Source organism: Leucopleurus acutus, assembly GCF_964270905.1.
Source record: "Leucopleurus acutus genome assembly, chromosome: 5".
NCBI lineage: Eukaryota > Metazoa > Chordata > Mammalia > Artiodactyla > Delphinidae > Leucopleurus > Leucopleurus acutus.
This window is the reverse complement of record NC_139147.1, coordinates 82,698,525-82,714,280: the sequence shown is the minus strand read 5'-3', so window position 1 is coordinate 82,714,280 and position 15,756 is coordinate 82,698,525. Positions and strand designations below refer to the sequence as shown.

The 15,756-nt window shown below is 40.0% G+C and overlaps 1 protein-coding gene across 2 annotated transcripts in view; it reads left to right on the top strand.

The window, feature by feature from the left end:
* VPS8 (VPS8 subunit of CORVET complex) overlaps positions 1-15,756 on the top strand; it is a 305,525-nt gene that overhangs the window by 61,146 nt on the left and 228,623 nt on the right. For both annotated transcript variants that reach the window (XM_082840463.1, XM_082840464.1), the window contains 4 exons: positions 647-682; positions 1,560-1,650; positions 2,078-2,124; positions 3,110-3,199. In XM_082840463.1, coding sequence (XP_082696589.1) covers positions 647-682; positions 1,560-1,650; positions 2,078-2,124; positions 3,110-3,199 — 264 coding nt within the window. The remainder of the gene's footprint in view (positions 1-646; positions 683-1,559; positions 1,651-2,077; positions 2,125-3,109; positions 3,200-15,756) is intronic.

Here is a 15,756-nt window from a genome sequence, read left to right as displayed (position 1 = left end):
ATTTGTTCCTGTGGGTTTTTTTTTTTTTTTAAACTTAACATGGAGGGCTTCCCTGGTGGCACAGTGGTTAAGAATCTGCCTGCCGATGCAGGGGACACAGGTTTGAGCCCTGGTGCAGGAAGATCCCACATGCCGCAGAGCAACTAAGCCCATGCGCCACAACTACTGAGCCTGCGCTCTAGAGCCCGTGAGCCACAGCTACTGAGCCTGCGTTCTAGAGCCTGTGCTCCGCAACAAGAGAAGCCACTACAATGAGAAGCCCACACACCGCAACAAAGAGTATCCCCTGCTCTCCATGACTAGAGAAAGCCCGTGCACAGCAACGAAGACCCAATGCAGCCAAAAATAAATAAATAAATTAAAAAAAAAACTTAGCATGGAGAAACATGTTGGGAGATTGGACTTTCCTTCTTCCTTGTCCGTGGAATTAACTCCCCTTCTTGGACTGTAGACTTACTGACCTTTAAATGTTTGATTTACTCTTTAACATGGGCCCTTGAAGACCCTTTAGTAAATACTTTTAACTGTAGTATGAAATGTTTTTACTTAAAGAGATGTAAAATGAGATGTAGGACTGAGACAAATGTGTCTCTCAAACAAGTCTGTTAAAGATGATAATTTTAATTTCCATCTCTTTGTTTTCCAGTCTGTTTATGTGATGATGCTGAGGAGCTGGAGAGAGGTGAGTTCAAAGTAATTTTATATGGTAGCACTATTGAATTGAGAGCATCTTAACGTTTTTTGTTCTGACTTTGCAGAAAAAGAGTATTTGGATTTGTGCTTTTTAATTTCAGAAGTGTACATCAAAACCATTGTAACTATCTACTTGATTTGATAAAACTGACTCTAACTAATGATAAGGTTTGGCTGCATATATCAGAAAATTCAAAATACCAGTGGTGTAAAAGAACTCTCTCTCATGTAAAAGCAATCTGGAGGTAGGCCGTCTGTGGCTAGTATGGCAACTCCGTGGTCTTTGGCATACTACCCTGTTGTGCCATCCTTGTGTGTGGATTCTAGTCTCAAGGTCACTTCATGTTCCAATATGACTGCTGGAGTTCCAGCTTTTAAATCCACATTCCAGGAAGGAGGAAAGAGAAGAGAAGGCTGGCCCTGACCTTTTAAGGTGACATCCCAGAAAGGTCCAGACAGCACTTCCACTTATCATTGGCCAGAACTTAGTCACATGGCCCCAAGTGGGAGTCTTAGAAATGTCCTTTAGCTGGTTTATTGCTGTCTCAAATAAACTTGGGATTTGTTACGAAAGAGGAGGGAGTGAATGGATGTTGTGATAACTAGCTTTTTCTGCTACAGTGACATTCTAGCTGTTTCCTCTTTTCATATTTAGGCCTTGTGGCAGCTTATACTAGCCTATACAGTCACTGTACTGTCGAGTGCTTTAAGAAATTGTTTTTCTTGGAAATAAGGTATTCACATGGTTATTGGAATAATTTTAGCTACTAAGCAGCAACTTCTGGAAAGATATTAGGTAGAATAGGAATTTTGACTGGTGATTGGTCAGACAAAGGGGTCTGTCTTCTCTCATTTATTCATTTTAGAGAGTGGATCACCTCCTGAAACAAGACTGTCTTACAGAAGCCTTGGCTCTTGCATGGTCTTTCCATGAAGGAAAAGCAAAAGCAGTAGTGGGTAAGTTAACAGAACACCGGTGTAGTAGGTGTTGTTTTTCTGGGGCAGAGAAAATGAATAATACTAATCACTTACAGAACACTTTTGACTTAGTGTTCAAGTATTTTATAAGCAAGATGTTATCAAACCTTACAGACTTTCAGTGAAAAAGGTTAATGACGAATACAGGATATAGAATTTTAAATGTCACTTTTAAAATTAATTTCATAAGGAAAAGTTATTATTAGAACAAAAGGGAAGTACATTGATAAGCTATCTGGTCCAATAGATGGAAGGTGTTCCTGTTATGGCATATTATCCAGCATTTTGATACCTAAGGATTGTTATATCTGCTGTTAGCATAGGTTATCAGTAGAAGACCAGGGCAGTTTCACTCCTGAAGATACGGATTAACTTTGTATTTACGCTGGATTTTGCTTCTCTGCAGGATTATCAGGGGATGCCAGTAAGAGAAAGGCTGTTGTTACAGATCGGGTGAGTATTTTAATAGGGTCTTTACTGGGGTACAGTGCAGATTGCCTTTGGTATTTGCTAATAATCTTGGGTGTGATTAGGTAAATGACTACAGTTAAGAAGAGAGTGTATTAAGAAAACAAGTCAGATTGTAATTCCTTGGTGTTATCTTGAGTGCTTTTTAAATTCCTTCTTATCACCCTTTCTTTTTTCCCTTGCTCACTCTCATGAAAATTATAGATAGTAAAATAGCCAAAAGACAGCAGACAGTAGGAGGAGTAAAAAACCCAGGGATCTGGGTTATCTTTGAACCTAATTATAGTCCATAGTAAGTTGACATTTGTTGGTCTTTATAAACTGATTAGTAATAATGAGAAATACTATGTGTGCAAGTGTTTGTGTTGCCTGAGGGAGCAGAGAGGCCTGATGTTTATTATTATTATTAATTAGTATTAATATGGTTAATGTTAATATTTAACACTAGCTTTGTTTTCCTAGTCTAGACTTGCTTGAATTCATTTACTATAGTCATTCCTCCTCCTTTTTATTGTGCAAATGCATTGGTAAAAATTAGATTCCAAATTAGTATAAACATTTAGAAAACATATACAGAAGTTGGTCAATCCTGAGACTTATAAGTGATTTTCTCAGTATCTGGTAAAAAAGTATTGGCTATCTGTGTTCTTTAGGGAAAGACATATGCAGAGGATAACTGAAGAGCTAAACTTCAACTTTTTATTTCCTGAGCAATATATATACTAATGAGGTCTGGAACCTGGAGGTATTTATTAGGAAAGATTAGCAAATTGGTACTAACCCTGAGGCTGAAAGAAATTAGGCTGGGGTTAAAAAAAACCTGAGAAATAAAGTCACTAAAATTTTAAATTATATTTTTAATATAATAGCAAAGCCTGATTCTGTATTATTTAAGAAAATCACATATATTAAGTATTGAAAAACTTTAGAGACATACTTTAATTTATATACTAAGCTGTTTTCCTTACAGATGGTGGAAATCCTGTTCCATTATGCAGATCGAGCTCTAAAGAAGTGCCCAGACCAGGGAAAAATCCAAGTGATGGAGCAGCATTTTCAGGTACACCTTTGCAAGTGCTTCTAATAGACATTGCTATGAATAGGTCTAGTACTACTGCTCTGATATTATATGAGAATGGGACTTTCATGTTTTGGTTAAACATTTTTCAGTGTTCAGAGCTTTATTACAGGGTTTGTGGAGCATTCTCAGTGATTGAATTTTGAGGTAACAGGTGTACAGACACATGGGAACAGATGAGTAAAATGTTGTGGGTTGTTAGTGCTTAGGCACTTGGTGCTGCATGGAAGGAAAGAATGTACGTATGAGGGTACATACCTGAGAATTGACACCTTACACCTTGATGATGCCTAACACTTATGTTAACTAGGCTAGTTGGAGAAGAAGTGTACTACCAAGGTTTAAATTTAGTTCTCCTAGGAGCACCTGTGATTTAAGATTAGATACGTTGCCCCCAAAATATTATGATCTCTTAAATATACTGATGAACGACCTTTAGTTTCTCTTGAAACTCAGTGAAAATGGAAGTCAAGGAATGACTTAAAGACCTGCACAGTGCTTATTATGAGAGTTTCACCATTTGCAGTGATCTCAAAATATATTTGTTGCAAATCTGTGTCTTCTTTCCCATTCTGAGGGCTCCCTCCCCTCCCCCTGCCTCCTCTTTTAACAAACATTTGAGGGTCTGATACGGGGGTCAGCAAACATTTTCTGAGAAGGGCTAGATGGAAAATTTAGGCTTTGTGGGGTATATATGGTCTCTGTCACATATTCCTCTGAGTGATTTTTTATTTGTTTGTTTTTAAACAACCCTTTAAAAATGTAAAAACCATTCTTAGCTGTGAGCCATTCAGAAACAGGCTGTGGGAGGATTTGGCCCATGGGTCAAAGGATGCAGCCTCTGGTCTAACATGTACTAGGCACTGGGCGGTAGTGTGTAAAAGGTAAGTAGTCCTTGCTATCTTAAAGTTGACAATCTAGTCAAAATAACTTTTCTTGTGTACATTAATGGAAATGTTTAAAAGAAATCTAGGGTTTTGGAGTTCTGAGGAGCAGACACAGCTCATATCTTTTTTATATCTCCATTTGCTGCTCTTAACTTTGGAAGACAAGGATAGATGTGGCAATGAACAGTTGGAGGGTATCAAAACAGGATTTGGTTTCCTGAACTGTACTCTTTAATGCTGCAGTAGTGGGCTTCTGGCAGAGTAACTTGTACTGCCTTTTGGCTAGAGGCTTATTACATTTGTCAGTAAAGAAGAGAAAGAAGTCTATATAAGATTATGAAAGTAGATAACTTAGGAGAGGAAAACATATGGCAGAAAGAAGGCATTTGGGGACAAAACTGTTTGGGAACAGTACCTTGTATATATATGATTTTGTATATCAATGCAGTATATATAGAAAAGAAAACTTAGTATTTTAACCAGAAGGTATCTGTTACCAAGAGGTGGTAGGATGGTACTCATGTAAGAACTCTGGTCGTTGGAAGATGTACTTTGTTGAAAAGAAACATCCAATAGGGAATGCTAGGAGGGGCTAATGAGGGGTGTGTGTGTGCGCGTGTGCGCATGTACACATAAGATGGAAACCACCTTGCTGGGGAAGAATATGGTAGAGAGCTATAAAAGAAGAAAGGAACAAAAGTGATATTCTGATGGAGAGATATGAAAGAATCTCAGCATGAGATTGTAAAATTTACTGAGAAACAAACTGTAGTAGTAATGTGTTCTTTAACCATCTAGATATTTGTCAGAAGTTTCATTCTGCTAAAAAGAGTATCTGATAACATTTTAAATTTATTAATCATTTAGTCTCATAGGTGGTAAAGGAAACGATGGTGGGAACCATTATCCTGAATTTACTTTTCCCAATGATTGGGAAAATAGAAGGGATAGATTATTGATAGGAAAATTATCATTTATTTTAAAGTTTGTAATAATGATGAAAAATAACACTCGTGAAACCTGTGTTTTAGAAAGCAGATATTTTAGGGAAAAAAATATGGGCACAGTCTCATGGTTATAGGCTCCAAAATAATAATAGGTTCACAAAGAACAGGAAATTCTTAAATTCTGATGTAATAACCACAAACAATTCAAAGAGAAAGGAAATGGGGAGGAATGTTGAGAGAAGTATCTGTCTAGAAAACACAGAACAGCTACCAGAGTTGGATAGAGGCTGATAACCAAAGATATTTGCCAAAAGCATCAAGAATCTATACGACTGTCAGAAAAGAGACTGGTCTGGTGCAGATTGTGCCTACCAAAATGCTAAGGGGCACGAAGGAGGGCTTTTGGCAAAGATTCACTGAATACGTATATTATGTGCCAAGTGCTACATGAAGGGTGTGACATGCATTTTTTTTTTTAACATCTTTATTGGAGTGTAATTGCTTTACAATGGTGTGTTAGTTTCTGCTGTACAACAAAATGAATCAGTTATATATATACATATGTTCCCATATCTCTTCCCTCTTGCGTCTCCCTCCCTCCCACCCTCCCTATCCCACCCCTCCAGGTGATCACAAAGCACCGAGCTGATCTCCCTGTGCTATGCGGCTGCTTCCCACTAGCTATCTACCTTACGTTTGGTAGTGTATATATGTCCATGCCTCTCTCTCGCTTTGTCACAGCTTACCCTTCCCCCTCACCATATCCTCAAGTCCATTCTCTAGTAGGTCTGTGTCTTTATTCCTGTCTTAGCCCTAGGCTCTTCATGACATTTTTTTCCCTTATATTCCATATATATGTGTTAGCATACGGTATTTGTCTCTCTCTTTCTGACTTACTTCACTCTGTATGACAGACTCTAGGTGTATCCACCTCATTACAAATAGTTCAATTTCGTTTCTTTTTATAGCTGAGTAATATTCCATTGTATATATGTGCCACATCTTCTTTATCCATTCATCTGATTATGGACACTTAGGTTGTTTCCATCTCCGGGCTATTGTAAACAGAGCTGCAGTGAACATTTTGGTACATGACTCTTTTTGAATTACGGTTTTCTCAGGGTATATGCCCAGTAGTGGGATTGCTGGGTCATACGGTAGTTCGATTTGTAGTTTTTTAAGGAACCTCCATACTGTTCTCCATAGTGGCTGTATCAATTTACATTCCCACCGACAGTGCAAGAGGGTTCCCTTTTCTCCACACCCTCTCCAGCATTTATTGTTTCTAGATATTTTGATGATGGCCATTCTGACTGGTGTGAGATGATATCTCATTGTAGTTTTGATTTGCATTTCTCTAATGATTAATGATGTTGAGCATTCTTTCATGCGTTTGTTGCCAGTCCATATAACTTCTTTGGAGAAATGTCTATTTCGGTCTTCTGCCCATTTTTGGATTGGGTTGTTTGTTTTTTTTGTTATTAAGCTGCATGAGCTGCTTGTAAATCTTGGAGATCAATCCTTTGTCAGTTGCTTCATTAGCAAATATTTTCTCCCATTCTGAGGGTTGTCTTTTGGTCTTGTTTATGGTTTCCTTTGCTGTGCAAAAGCTTTGAAGTTTCATTAGGTCCCATTTGTTTATTTTTGTTTTTATTCCATGTCTCTAGGTGGTGGGTCAAAAAGGATCTTGCTGTGATTTATGTCATAGAGTGTCCTGCCTATGTTTTCCTCTAAGAGTTTGATAGTTTCTGGCCTTACATTTAGATCTTTAATCCATTTTGAGCTTATTTTTGTGTATGGTGTTAGGGAATGATCTAATCTCATACTTTTACATGTACCCATCCAGTTTTCCCAGTACCACTTATTGAAGAGGCTGTCCTTTCTCCACTGTACATTCCTGCCTCCTTTATCAAAGATAAGGTGACCATATGTGTGTGGGTTTATCTCTGGGCTTTCTATCCTGTTCCATTGATCTATCTTTCTGTTTTTGTGCCAGTACCATACTGTCTTGATTACTGTAGCTTTGTAGTATAGTCTGAAGTCAGGGAGCCTGATTCCTCCAGCTCCATTTTTCGTTCTCAAGATTGCTTTGGCTATTCGGGGTCTTTTGTGTTTCCATACAAATTGTGAAATTTTTTGTTCTAGTTCTGTGAAAAATGCCAGTGGTAGTTTGATAGGGATTGCATTGAATCTGTAGATTGCTTTGGGTAGTAGGGTCATTTTCACAATGTTGATTCTTCCAATCCAAGAACATGGTATATCTCTCCATCTATTTGTATCATCTTTAATTTCTTTCATCAGTGTCTTATAATTTTCTGCATACAGGTCTTTCGTCTCCTTAGGTAGGTTTATTCCTAGATATTTTATTCTTTTTGTTGCAATGGTAAATGGGAGTGTTTTCTTGATTTCACTTTCAGATTTTTCATCATTAGTGTATAGGAATGCCAGAGATTTCTATGCATTAATTTTGTATCCTGCTACTTTACCAAATTCATTGATTAGCTCTAGCAGTTTTCTGCTGGCATCTTTAGGATTCTCTATGTATAGTATCATGTCATCTGCAAACAGTGACAGCTTTACTTCTTCTTTTCCGATTTGGATTCCTTTTATTTCCTTTTCTTCTCTGATTGCTGTGGCTAAAACTTCCAAAACTGTGTTGAGTAAGAGTGGTGAGAGTGGGCAACCTTGTCTTGTTCCTGATCTTAGTGGAAATGCTTTCAGTTTTTCACCATTGAGGACGATGTTGGCTGTGGGTTTGTCATATATGGCCTTTATTATGTTGAGGAAAGTTCCTTCTGTGCCTACTTTCTGGAGGGTTTTTATCATAAATGGGTATTGAATATTGTCGAAAGCTTTCTCTGCATCTATTGAGATGATCATTTGGTTTTTCTCCTTCAGTTTGTTAATACGGTGTATCACGTTGATTGATTTGCATATATTGAAGAATCCTTGCATTCCTGGAATAAACTCCACTTGATCATGGTGTATGATCCTTTTAATGTGCTGTTGGATTCTGTTTGCTAGTATTTTGTTGAGGACTTTTGCATCTATGTTCATCAGTGATATTGGCCTATAGTTTTCTTTCTTTGTGACATCCTTGTCTGGTTTTGGTATCAGGGTGATGGAGGCCTCGTAGAACGAGTTTGGGAGTGTTCCTCCCTCTGCTATATTTTGGAAGAGTTTGAGAAGGATAGGTGTTAGCTCTTCTCTAAATATTTGATAGAATTCGCCTGTGAAGCCATCTGGTCCTGGGCTTTTGTTTGTTGGAAGATTTTTAATTACAGTTTCAATTTCAGTGCTTGTGATTGGTCTGTTCATATTTTCTGTTTCTTCCTGATTCAGTCTTGGCAGGTTGTGCATTTCTAAGAATTTGTCCATTTCTTCCAGGTTGTCCATTTTATTGGCATAGAGTTGCTTGTAGTAATCTCTCATGATCTTTTGTATTTCTGCAGTGTCAGTTGTTACTTCTCCTTTTTTACTTCTAATTCTATTGATTTGAGTCTTTTTCCCTTTTTTCTTGATGAGTCTGGCTAATGGTTTATCAATTTTGTTTATCTTCTCAAAGAACCAGCTTTTAGTTTTATTGATCTTTGCTATCATTTCCTTCATTTCTTTTTCATTTATTTCTGATCTGATTTTTATGATTTCTTTCCTTCTGCTAACTTTGGGGTTTTTTTGTTCTTCTTCCTCTAATTGCTTTAGGTGCAAGCTTAGGTTGTTTATTCGAAATGTTTCCTGTTTCTTAAGGTAGGCTTGTATTGCTATAAACTTCCCTCTTTGAACTGCTTTTGCTGTATCCCATAGGTTTTGGGTCATCGTGTCTCCCTTGTCATTTGTTTCTAGGTATTTTTTTATTTCCTCCTTGATTTCTTCAGTGATCACTTCGTTATCAAGTAGTGTATTGTTTAGCCTCCATGTGTTTGTATTTTTTACAGATCTTTTCCTGTAATTGATATCTAGTCTCATAGTGTTGTGGTCGGAAAGGATACTTGATACAACTTCGATTTTCTTAAACTTACCAAGGCTTGATTTGTGACTCAAGATAAGATCTATCCTGGAGAATGTTCCATGAGCACTTGAGAACAATGTGTATTCTGTTGTTTTTGGATGGAGTGTCCTATAAATATCAGTTAAGTCCATCTTGTTTAATGTATCATTTAAAGCTTGTGTTTCCTTATTTATTTTCATTTTGGATGATCTGTATGGGTGAAAGTGGGATGTTAAAGTCCCCTACTATGAATGTGTTACTGTTGATTTCCCCTTTTATGGCTATTAGTATTTGCCTTATGTATTGAGGAGCTCCTATGTTGGGTGCATAAGTATTTACAATTGTTATATCTTCTTCTTGGATTGATCCCTTGTTCATTATGTAGTGTCCTTCTTTGTCTCTTCTGATAGTCTTTATTTTAACATTTATTTTGTCTGATATGAGAATTGCTACTCCAGCTTTTTTTGGGTTTCCATTTGCATGAAATATCTTTTTCCATCCCCTTACTTTCAGTTTGTATGTGTCTCTAGGTCTGAAGTGGGTCTCTTGTAGACAGCAAATATATGGGTCTTGTTTTTGTATCCATTCAGCCAGTCTGTGTCTTTTGGTGGGAGCATTTAATCCATTTACATTTAAGGTAATTATCAATATGTATGTTCCTATTCCCATTTTCTTAATTGTTTTGGGTTCGTTATTGTAGCTCTTTTCCTTCTCTTGTGTTTCTTGCCTAGAGAAGTTCCTTTAGCAGTTGTTGTAAAACTGGTTTGGTGGTGCTGAACTCTCAGCTTTTGCTTGTCTGTAAAGGTTTTAATTTCTCCATCAAATCTGAATGAGATCCTTGCTGGGCAGAGTAATCTTGGTTGCAGGTTTTTCTCTTTCATCACTTTCAATATGTCCTGCCAGTCCCTTCTGAATGCAGAGTTTCTGCTGAAAGATCAGCTGTTAACCTTATGGGGATTCCCTTGTGTGTTATTTGTTGTTTTTCCCTTGCTGCTTTTAATATGTTTTCTTTGTATTTAATTTTTGATAGTTGGATTAATATGTGTCTTGGCGTGTTTCTCCTTGGATTTATCCTGTATGGGACTCTCTGTGCTTCCTGGACTTGATTAACTTTTTCCTGTCCCATATTAGGGAAGTTTTCAACTATAATCTCTTCAAATATTTTCTCAGTCCCTTTCTTTTTCTCTTCTTCTTCTGGGACCCCTATAATTCGAATGTTGGTGCGTTTAATGTTGTCCCAGAGGTCTCTGAGACTGTCCTCAGTTCTTTTCATTCGTTTTTCTTTATTCTGCTCTGCAGTAGTTACTTCCACTATTTTATCTTCCAGGTCACTTATCCGTTCTTCTGCCTCAGTTATTCTGCTATTGATCCCTTCTAGAGAATTTTTAATTTCATTTATTGTGTTGTTCATCATTGTTTGTTTGCTCTTTAGTTCTTCTAGGTCCTTGTTAAATGTTTCTTGCATTTTCTCTATTTCCAAGATTTTGGATCATCTTTCCTTTCATTATTCTGAACTCTTTTTCAGGTAGACTGCCTGTTCCCTCTTCATTTGTTAGGTCTGGTGGGTTTTTATCTTGCTCCTTCATCTGCTGTGTGTTTTTCTGTCTTCTCATTTTGCTTATCTTACTGTGTGTGGGGTCTCCTTTTCGCAGGCTGCAGGTTTGTAGTTCTCATTGTTTTTGGTGTCTGTCCCCAGTGGCTAAGGTTGGTTCAGTGGGTTGTGTAGGCTTCCTGGTGGAGGGGACTAGTGCCTGTGTTCTGGTGGATGAGGCTGGATCTTGTCTTTCTGGTGGGCAGGTCCTCGTCTGGTGGTGTGTTTTGGGGTGTCTGTGGCCTTATTATGATTTTAGGCAGCCTCTCTGGTAATGGATGGGGCTGTGTTCCTGTCTTGCTAGTTGTTTGGTATAGGGTGTCCAGCACTGTAGCTTGCTGGTCGTTGAGTGAAGCTGGGTGCTGGTGTTGAGATGGAGATCTCTGGGAGATTTTCGCCGTTTGATATTATGTGGAGCTGGGAGGTCTCTTGTGGACTAGTGTCCTGAACTTGGCTCTGCCACCTCAGTGGCACAGCCATGATGCCTGGCTGGAGCGCCAAGAGCCTTTCATCCACACGGCTCAGAATAAAAGGGAGAAAAAATAGAAAGAAAGAAATAGAGAGAGGTGGGGGGGGGGGAGGGAGGGAGGAAGGGGATAAAATAAAATAAAGTAAAATAAAATAACGGTATTAAAAGAAAAAGTAAAGAACAATTATTAAGAAAAAAATTTTAAAAAGGAAAAAAAAAAGCCGGAAGGACAGAACCCTAGGACAAATGGTAAAAGCAAAGCTGTACAGACAAAATCTCACACAGAAGCATACACATACACACTCACAAAAAGAGGAAAGGGGGAAAAATAATATATCTTGCTCCCAAAGTCCACCTCCTCAATTTGGGATGATTCGTTGTCTATTCATGTATTCCACAGATGCAGGGTGCATCAAGTTGATTGTGGAGATTTAATCCACTGCTCCTGAAGCTGCTGGGAGAGATTTCCCTTTCTCTTCTTTGTGCGCACAGCTCCCAGGTTCAGCTTTGGATTTGGACCCGCCTCTGCGTGTAGGTTGCCTGAGGGCGTCTGTTCTTCGCTCAGACAGGACGGGGTTAAAGGAGCCGCTGATTCGGGGGCTCTGGCTCACTCACGCCAGGGGGAGGGAGGGGCACGGAGTGCGGGGCGAGCCTGCGGCGGCAGAGGCCAGTGTGACGTTGCACCAGCCTGAGGCGTGCCGTGCGTTCTCCCGGGGAAGTTGGCCCTGGATCCCGAGACCCTGGCAGTGGCGGGCTGCACAGGCTCTCCGGAGGGGGTGTGTGGATAGTGACCTGTGCTCGCACACAGGCTTCTTGGTGGCAGCAGCAGCAGCCTTAGCTCTCATGCCTGTCTCTGGGGTCCGCGCTTTTAGCCGCGGCTCGCCCCGTCTCTGCAACTCCTTTAAGCAGCGCTCTTAATCCCCTCTCCTCGCACACCAGGAAACAGAGAGAGGCAGAAAAAGTCTCTTGCCTCTTCGGCAGGTCCAGACTTTTCTCCGGACTCCCTCCCGGCCAGCCGTGGCGCACTAACCCCCTTCAGGCTGTGTTCACGCCGCCAACCGCCAAGTCCCGTCCTCTCCCTGCGCTCCGACCGAAGCCCAAGCCTCAGCTCCCAGCCCCGCCCGCCCCAGCGGGGGAACAGACAAGCCTCTCGCGCTGGTGAGTGCCGGTCGGCACCGATCCTCTGTGAGGGAATCTCCCCGCTTTGCCCCCCGCACCCCCGCTACTGTGCTCTCCTCTGCGGCTCCAAAGCTTTCCCCCTCCGCCACCCGCAGTCTCTACCCGTGAAGGGGCTTCCTAGTGTGTGGAAACCTTTCCTCCTTCACAGCTCCCACCCACTGGTGTAAGTCCCGTCCCTATGCCTTTGCTTCTGTTTATTCTTTTTTCTTTTGCCCTACCCAGGTATGTGTGTGTGTGGGGGGGGTTCTTGCCTTTTGGGAGGTCTGAGGTCTTCTGGAGCGTTCAGTGGATGTTCTGTAGGAGTTGTTCCACGTGTAGATGTATTTCTGGTGTATCTGTGGGGAGGAAGGTGATCTCCACATCTTACTCTTCCGCCATCTTCCCGGAAGCTCCTCATTTTTGTTTAATTCTCACAACAGCACCACGAAGTAGATACTGTTTTTAGCCTCATTTTATTGATGAGGGAATTTAGGCTGAGAGAGGTTAAGTGACTTCCCAAGGTAGTATTGCTGATAAAGGGTGAGGACAGAACTCCAATCCAGGTTTTTCTGACTTCAGAGCCCAGCTCTTCACTAACCATTGTACCATATTGTTATTTTCAGAGCAAGTGCAGGGAAAGGATGAGTGAGAAGGGGTGATGCTGATAGGTGATCAGGAATGGTAGTTATAGCAAACATCTGAAGTCTTTAGTGCTTACTGTGTGGCAGGCACTGTTACAAACCCTTCACACTTGTTAGCTCATTTAATTCCTATAACTCTATGGGGTAGGTACTGTCATTATTCACATTTATCAATGAGACTGAGGCACAGAGAGGTTGAATTGCCTGTTCCAGGTCACATAGCTAGTGAATGATAGAGCTGGGATTAGAATCCAGGCACTTGGGCTTCAGAGTCCACATCTGGACTTCTACACTCTACTCTAGAGCAACACTTCTTGTTTTGCTTCCTTTTTCATGAGAACAGAGAATGGTCTTTAAAATGGAAAAGTCCAGAGACTTCACCATCCGGTGCAGGGTGGTCCAGTGGTTGGGACTTCACCATCCAATGCAGGGGGTTGCGGATTCGATGCCTGGTTGGGGAACTAGGATCCCGTATGCCTTGCGGCAGGAATGCCAGGGCATAGAGCGGAGGCAGGGTTGTGACAAATTCAATGAAGACTTTGGGGATGGTCCACATCAAAAAAGAAAGAAAGAAAATCTTAAAAAATAATAAAATAAAATGAAAACGTCCAGATAAATATATTAAAGAAAAAAGTTGAAGCCCAGGATATATTTCATATAGTTAAATCATGATTGTTCAAATCTCAAGATGCAGTGGAATTATAACCTGAGATCCTGTTTGAATGATCTGAACTATCATTAATAATTTGTAAGTAACTTTGGATCAGTATTCAATTAAGATACACTCACTTAAGCATGGATGCCTAAGCAGAGGAGACACAATTTCACTCAGGAGGACTATTTGCTTTTGGAAAAGGTGATCTTCAGCCCATTAGGATGAGTGAAATACATGCACAAGTCACCATAAATCTGCAGTTTTAAGTGTTAAGTCATAAATATTTAATCATAAAACAGTCATAAAATAATTAAATAGGTTAACTCTTAAAGTGTAATTTTTTAAAAGAAGAGTGGACATAGGAAACTACCCACTGATAACCCCAGTGTGGTTTATGAGCAATTTTTCATGAGTTCACCTAAAAACAACCTTGTTAAACTCATAAACTGCATTTTTGACAGGAATGTGAGGACACTATATTCTTCTTTTTAATTAATTAATTTTTTGGCTGCCTTGGGTCTTCGTTGCTGTGCACAGGCTTCTCATTGCAGTGGCTTCTCTTTGTTGCGGAGCAGAGGCTCTAGGTGCGCGGGCTTCAGTAGTTGTGGCACACAGGCTCAGTAATTGTGGCTCGTGGGCTGTAGGGCGCAGGCTGAGTAGTTGTGGTGCACGGGCTTAGTTGCTCAGTGGCATGTGTGATCTTCCCGGACCAGGGATCAAACCCATGTCCCCTGCGTTGGCAGGCGGATTCTTAACCACTGCACCACCAGGGAAGTCCTCGGACACTGTATTCAAGCAGTGCTTATTACATAACATCTTGATTTTGTTAAAGCATTTTTCTTAGTTTTCCATTATCCTCATTGCTGAAATAGATCAGTAAATAGTAAGTAGATTTCAGATGATGAACATCCCTACCCAAAGAGTATGCTTGGTGGCTTAGTATTAATTACTTTCTAGGGATCTTTCATATCCAGGTTTTTATCATTGACTTGGATGAAGCTTTATGGAGTGGCTTGTCAGATTTAGATGGCACCAAGAACTCGGGGTCCCAAATGATCTCGACAAAGTGCAATCAAAATTGTTATGAGATGAAATTTAACAAGGGTAAACGACTTGCACTAGATTCAAATAATTAAGTTGCATGCATACTGGATTGGGAAAATCTAGCTGGACAGGATTTTAGTTGACCACAAACTTAGTGTGAGCCAGTTGTGTGTTAAGGCCCAGATGGAGGAAAGTGATCGTACCACTGGCCTACGTGTTGAAAATAAAAGCTCTAAGATATTTTATGGACTGTTGACAGACTGACCTACATCCCACGACTGGGATGGTGGGAGGTTTTAAAAACAACAGTTAAAAAAAATACTGGGGTTGTTTAATCTGAGGAGAAAGTAAGTGGAGACACGGCTGCTTTCAGATAGTGAAGGACTGTCATATGGAGATCTATTATATTGCAGCAGAGGGAAGGCTAATGTAAGTGGATAGAAATCAGGAGAAGGTCTATTTCAGTTTAAAATGACCTAGTGATGATGTAACAAATCTTGGACTTGTGTGCCTCCTACTATTGAATGTACTGAAGTAAAGGGATGATGACCAACTCATCAGGAGTGTTTTTTAAAAGACTTTGTTTTGCTGGGTGGGAAGGTCTGAGAATTCTGTATCATTATGGAGGAACTCATTGGAAACAGGTAACCTCTAATCCAATTAGTTCAAATTCCTAAGACTAGTTTCTATCTCAGGCAAAATACTGAGCATTTGCATTTTACCAGCAGGTGGCACTAACGCCTGCTGTCTCAGTTTTAATCTTTACCTTTGAGAAGGAGTCTCACCTTTTCCTTAGAGTCAGAATATATAATGCCATTCAGTATTTCTGCTTTCCTCCAAAGATCAATCAATATTTTGCCCTGTCTTAACTACAGAAGATAACTTTTGGATCTCATGATGTTTTTGACAGGCTGTGGCTTTTATTTATCTAAAAAAGATTTGAACCTATAATTATAATTTATTTGTACACTAGCTAGTAAGATTAAAAGGAATTAAAGTGTTCTCTGCCTCATACATCTTGAACCTTACCTTTTCTTCGGGCTGTCTTTCCCATCCCCCAAACAAAGTCAAACAGCAAACAAATCCCTTCTTTGCCCCGCGCCATCTCTCATAGTCTTATGCCTCTTGTTTGTACAGTCTTAACAGAGCCACACATCTT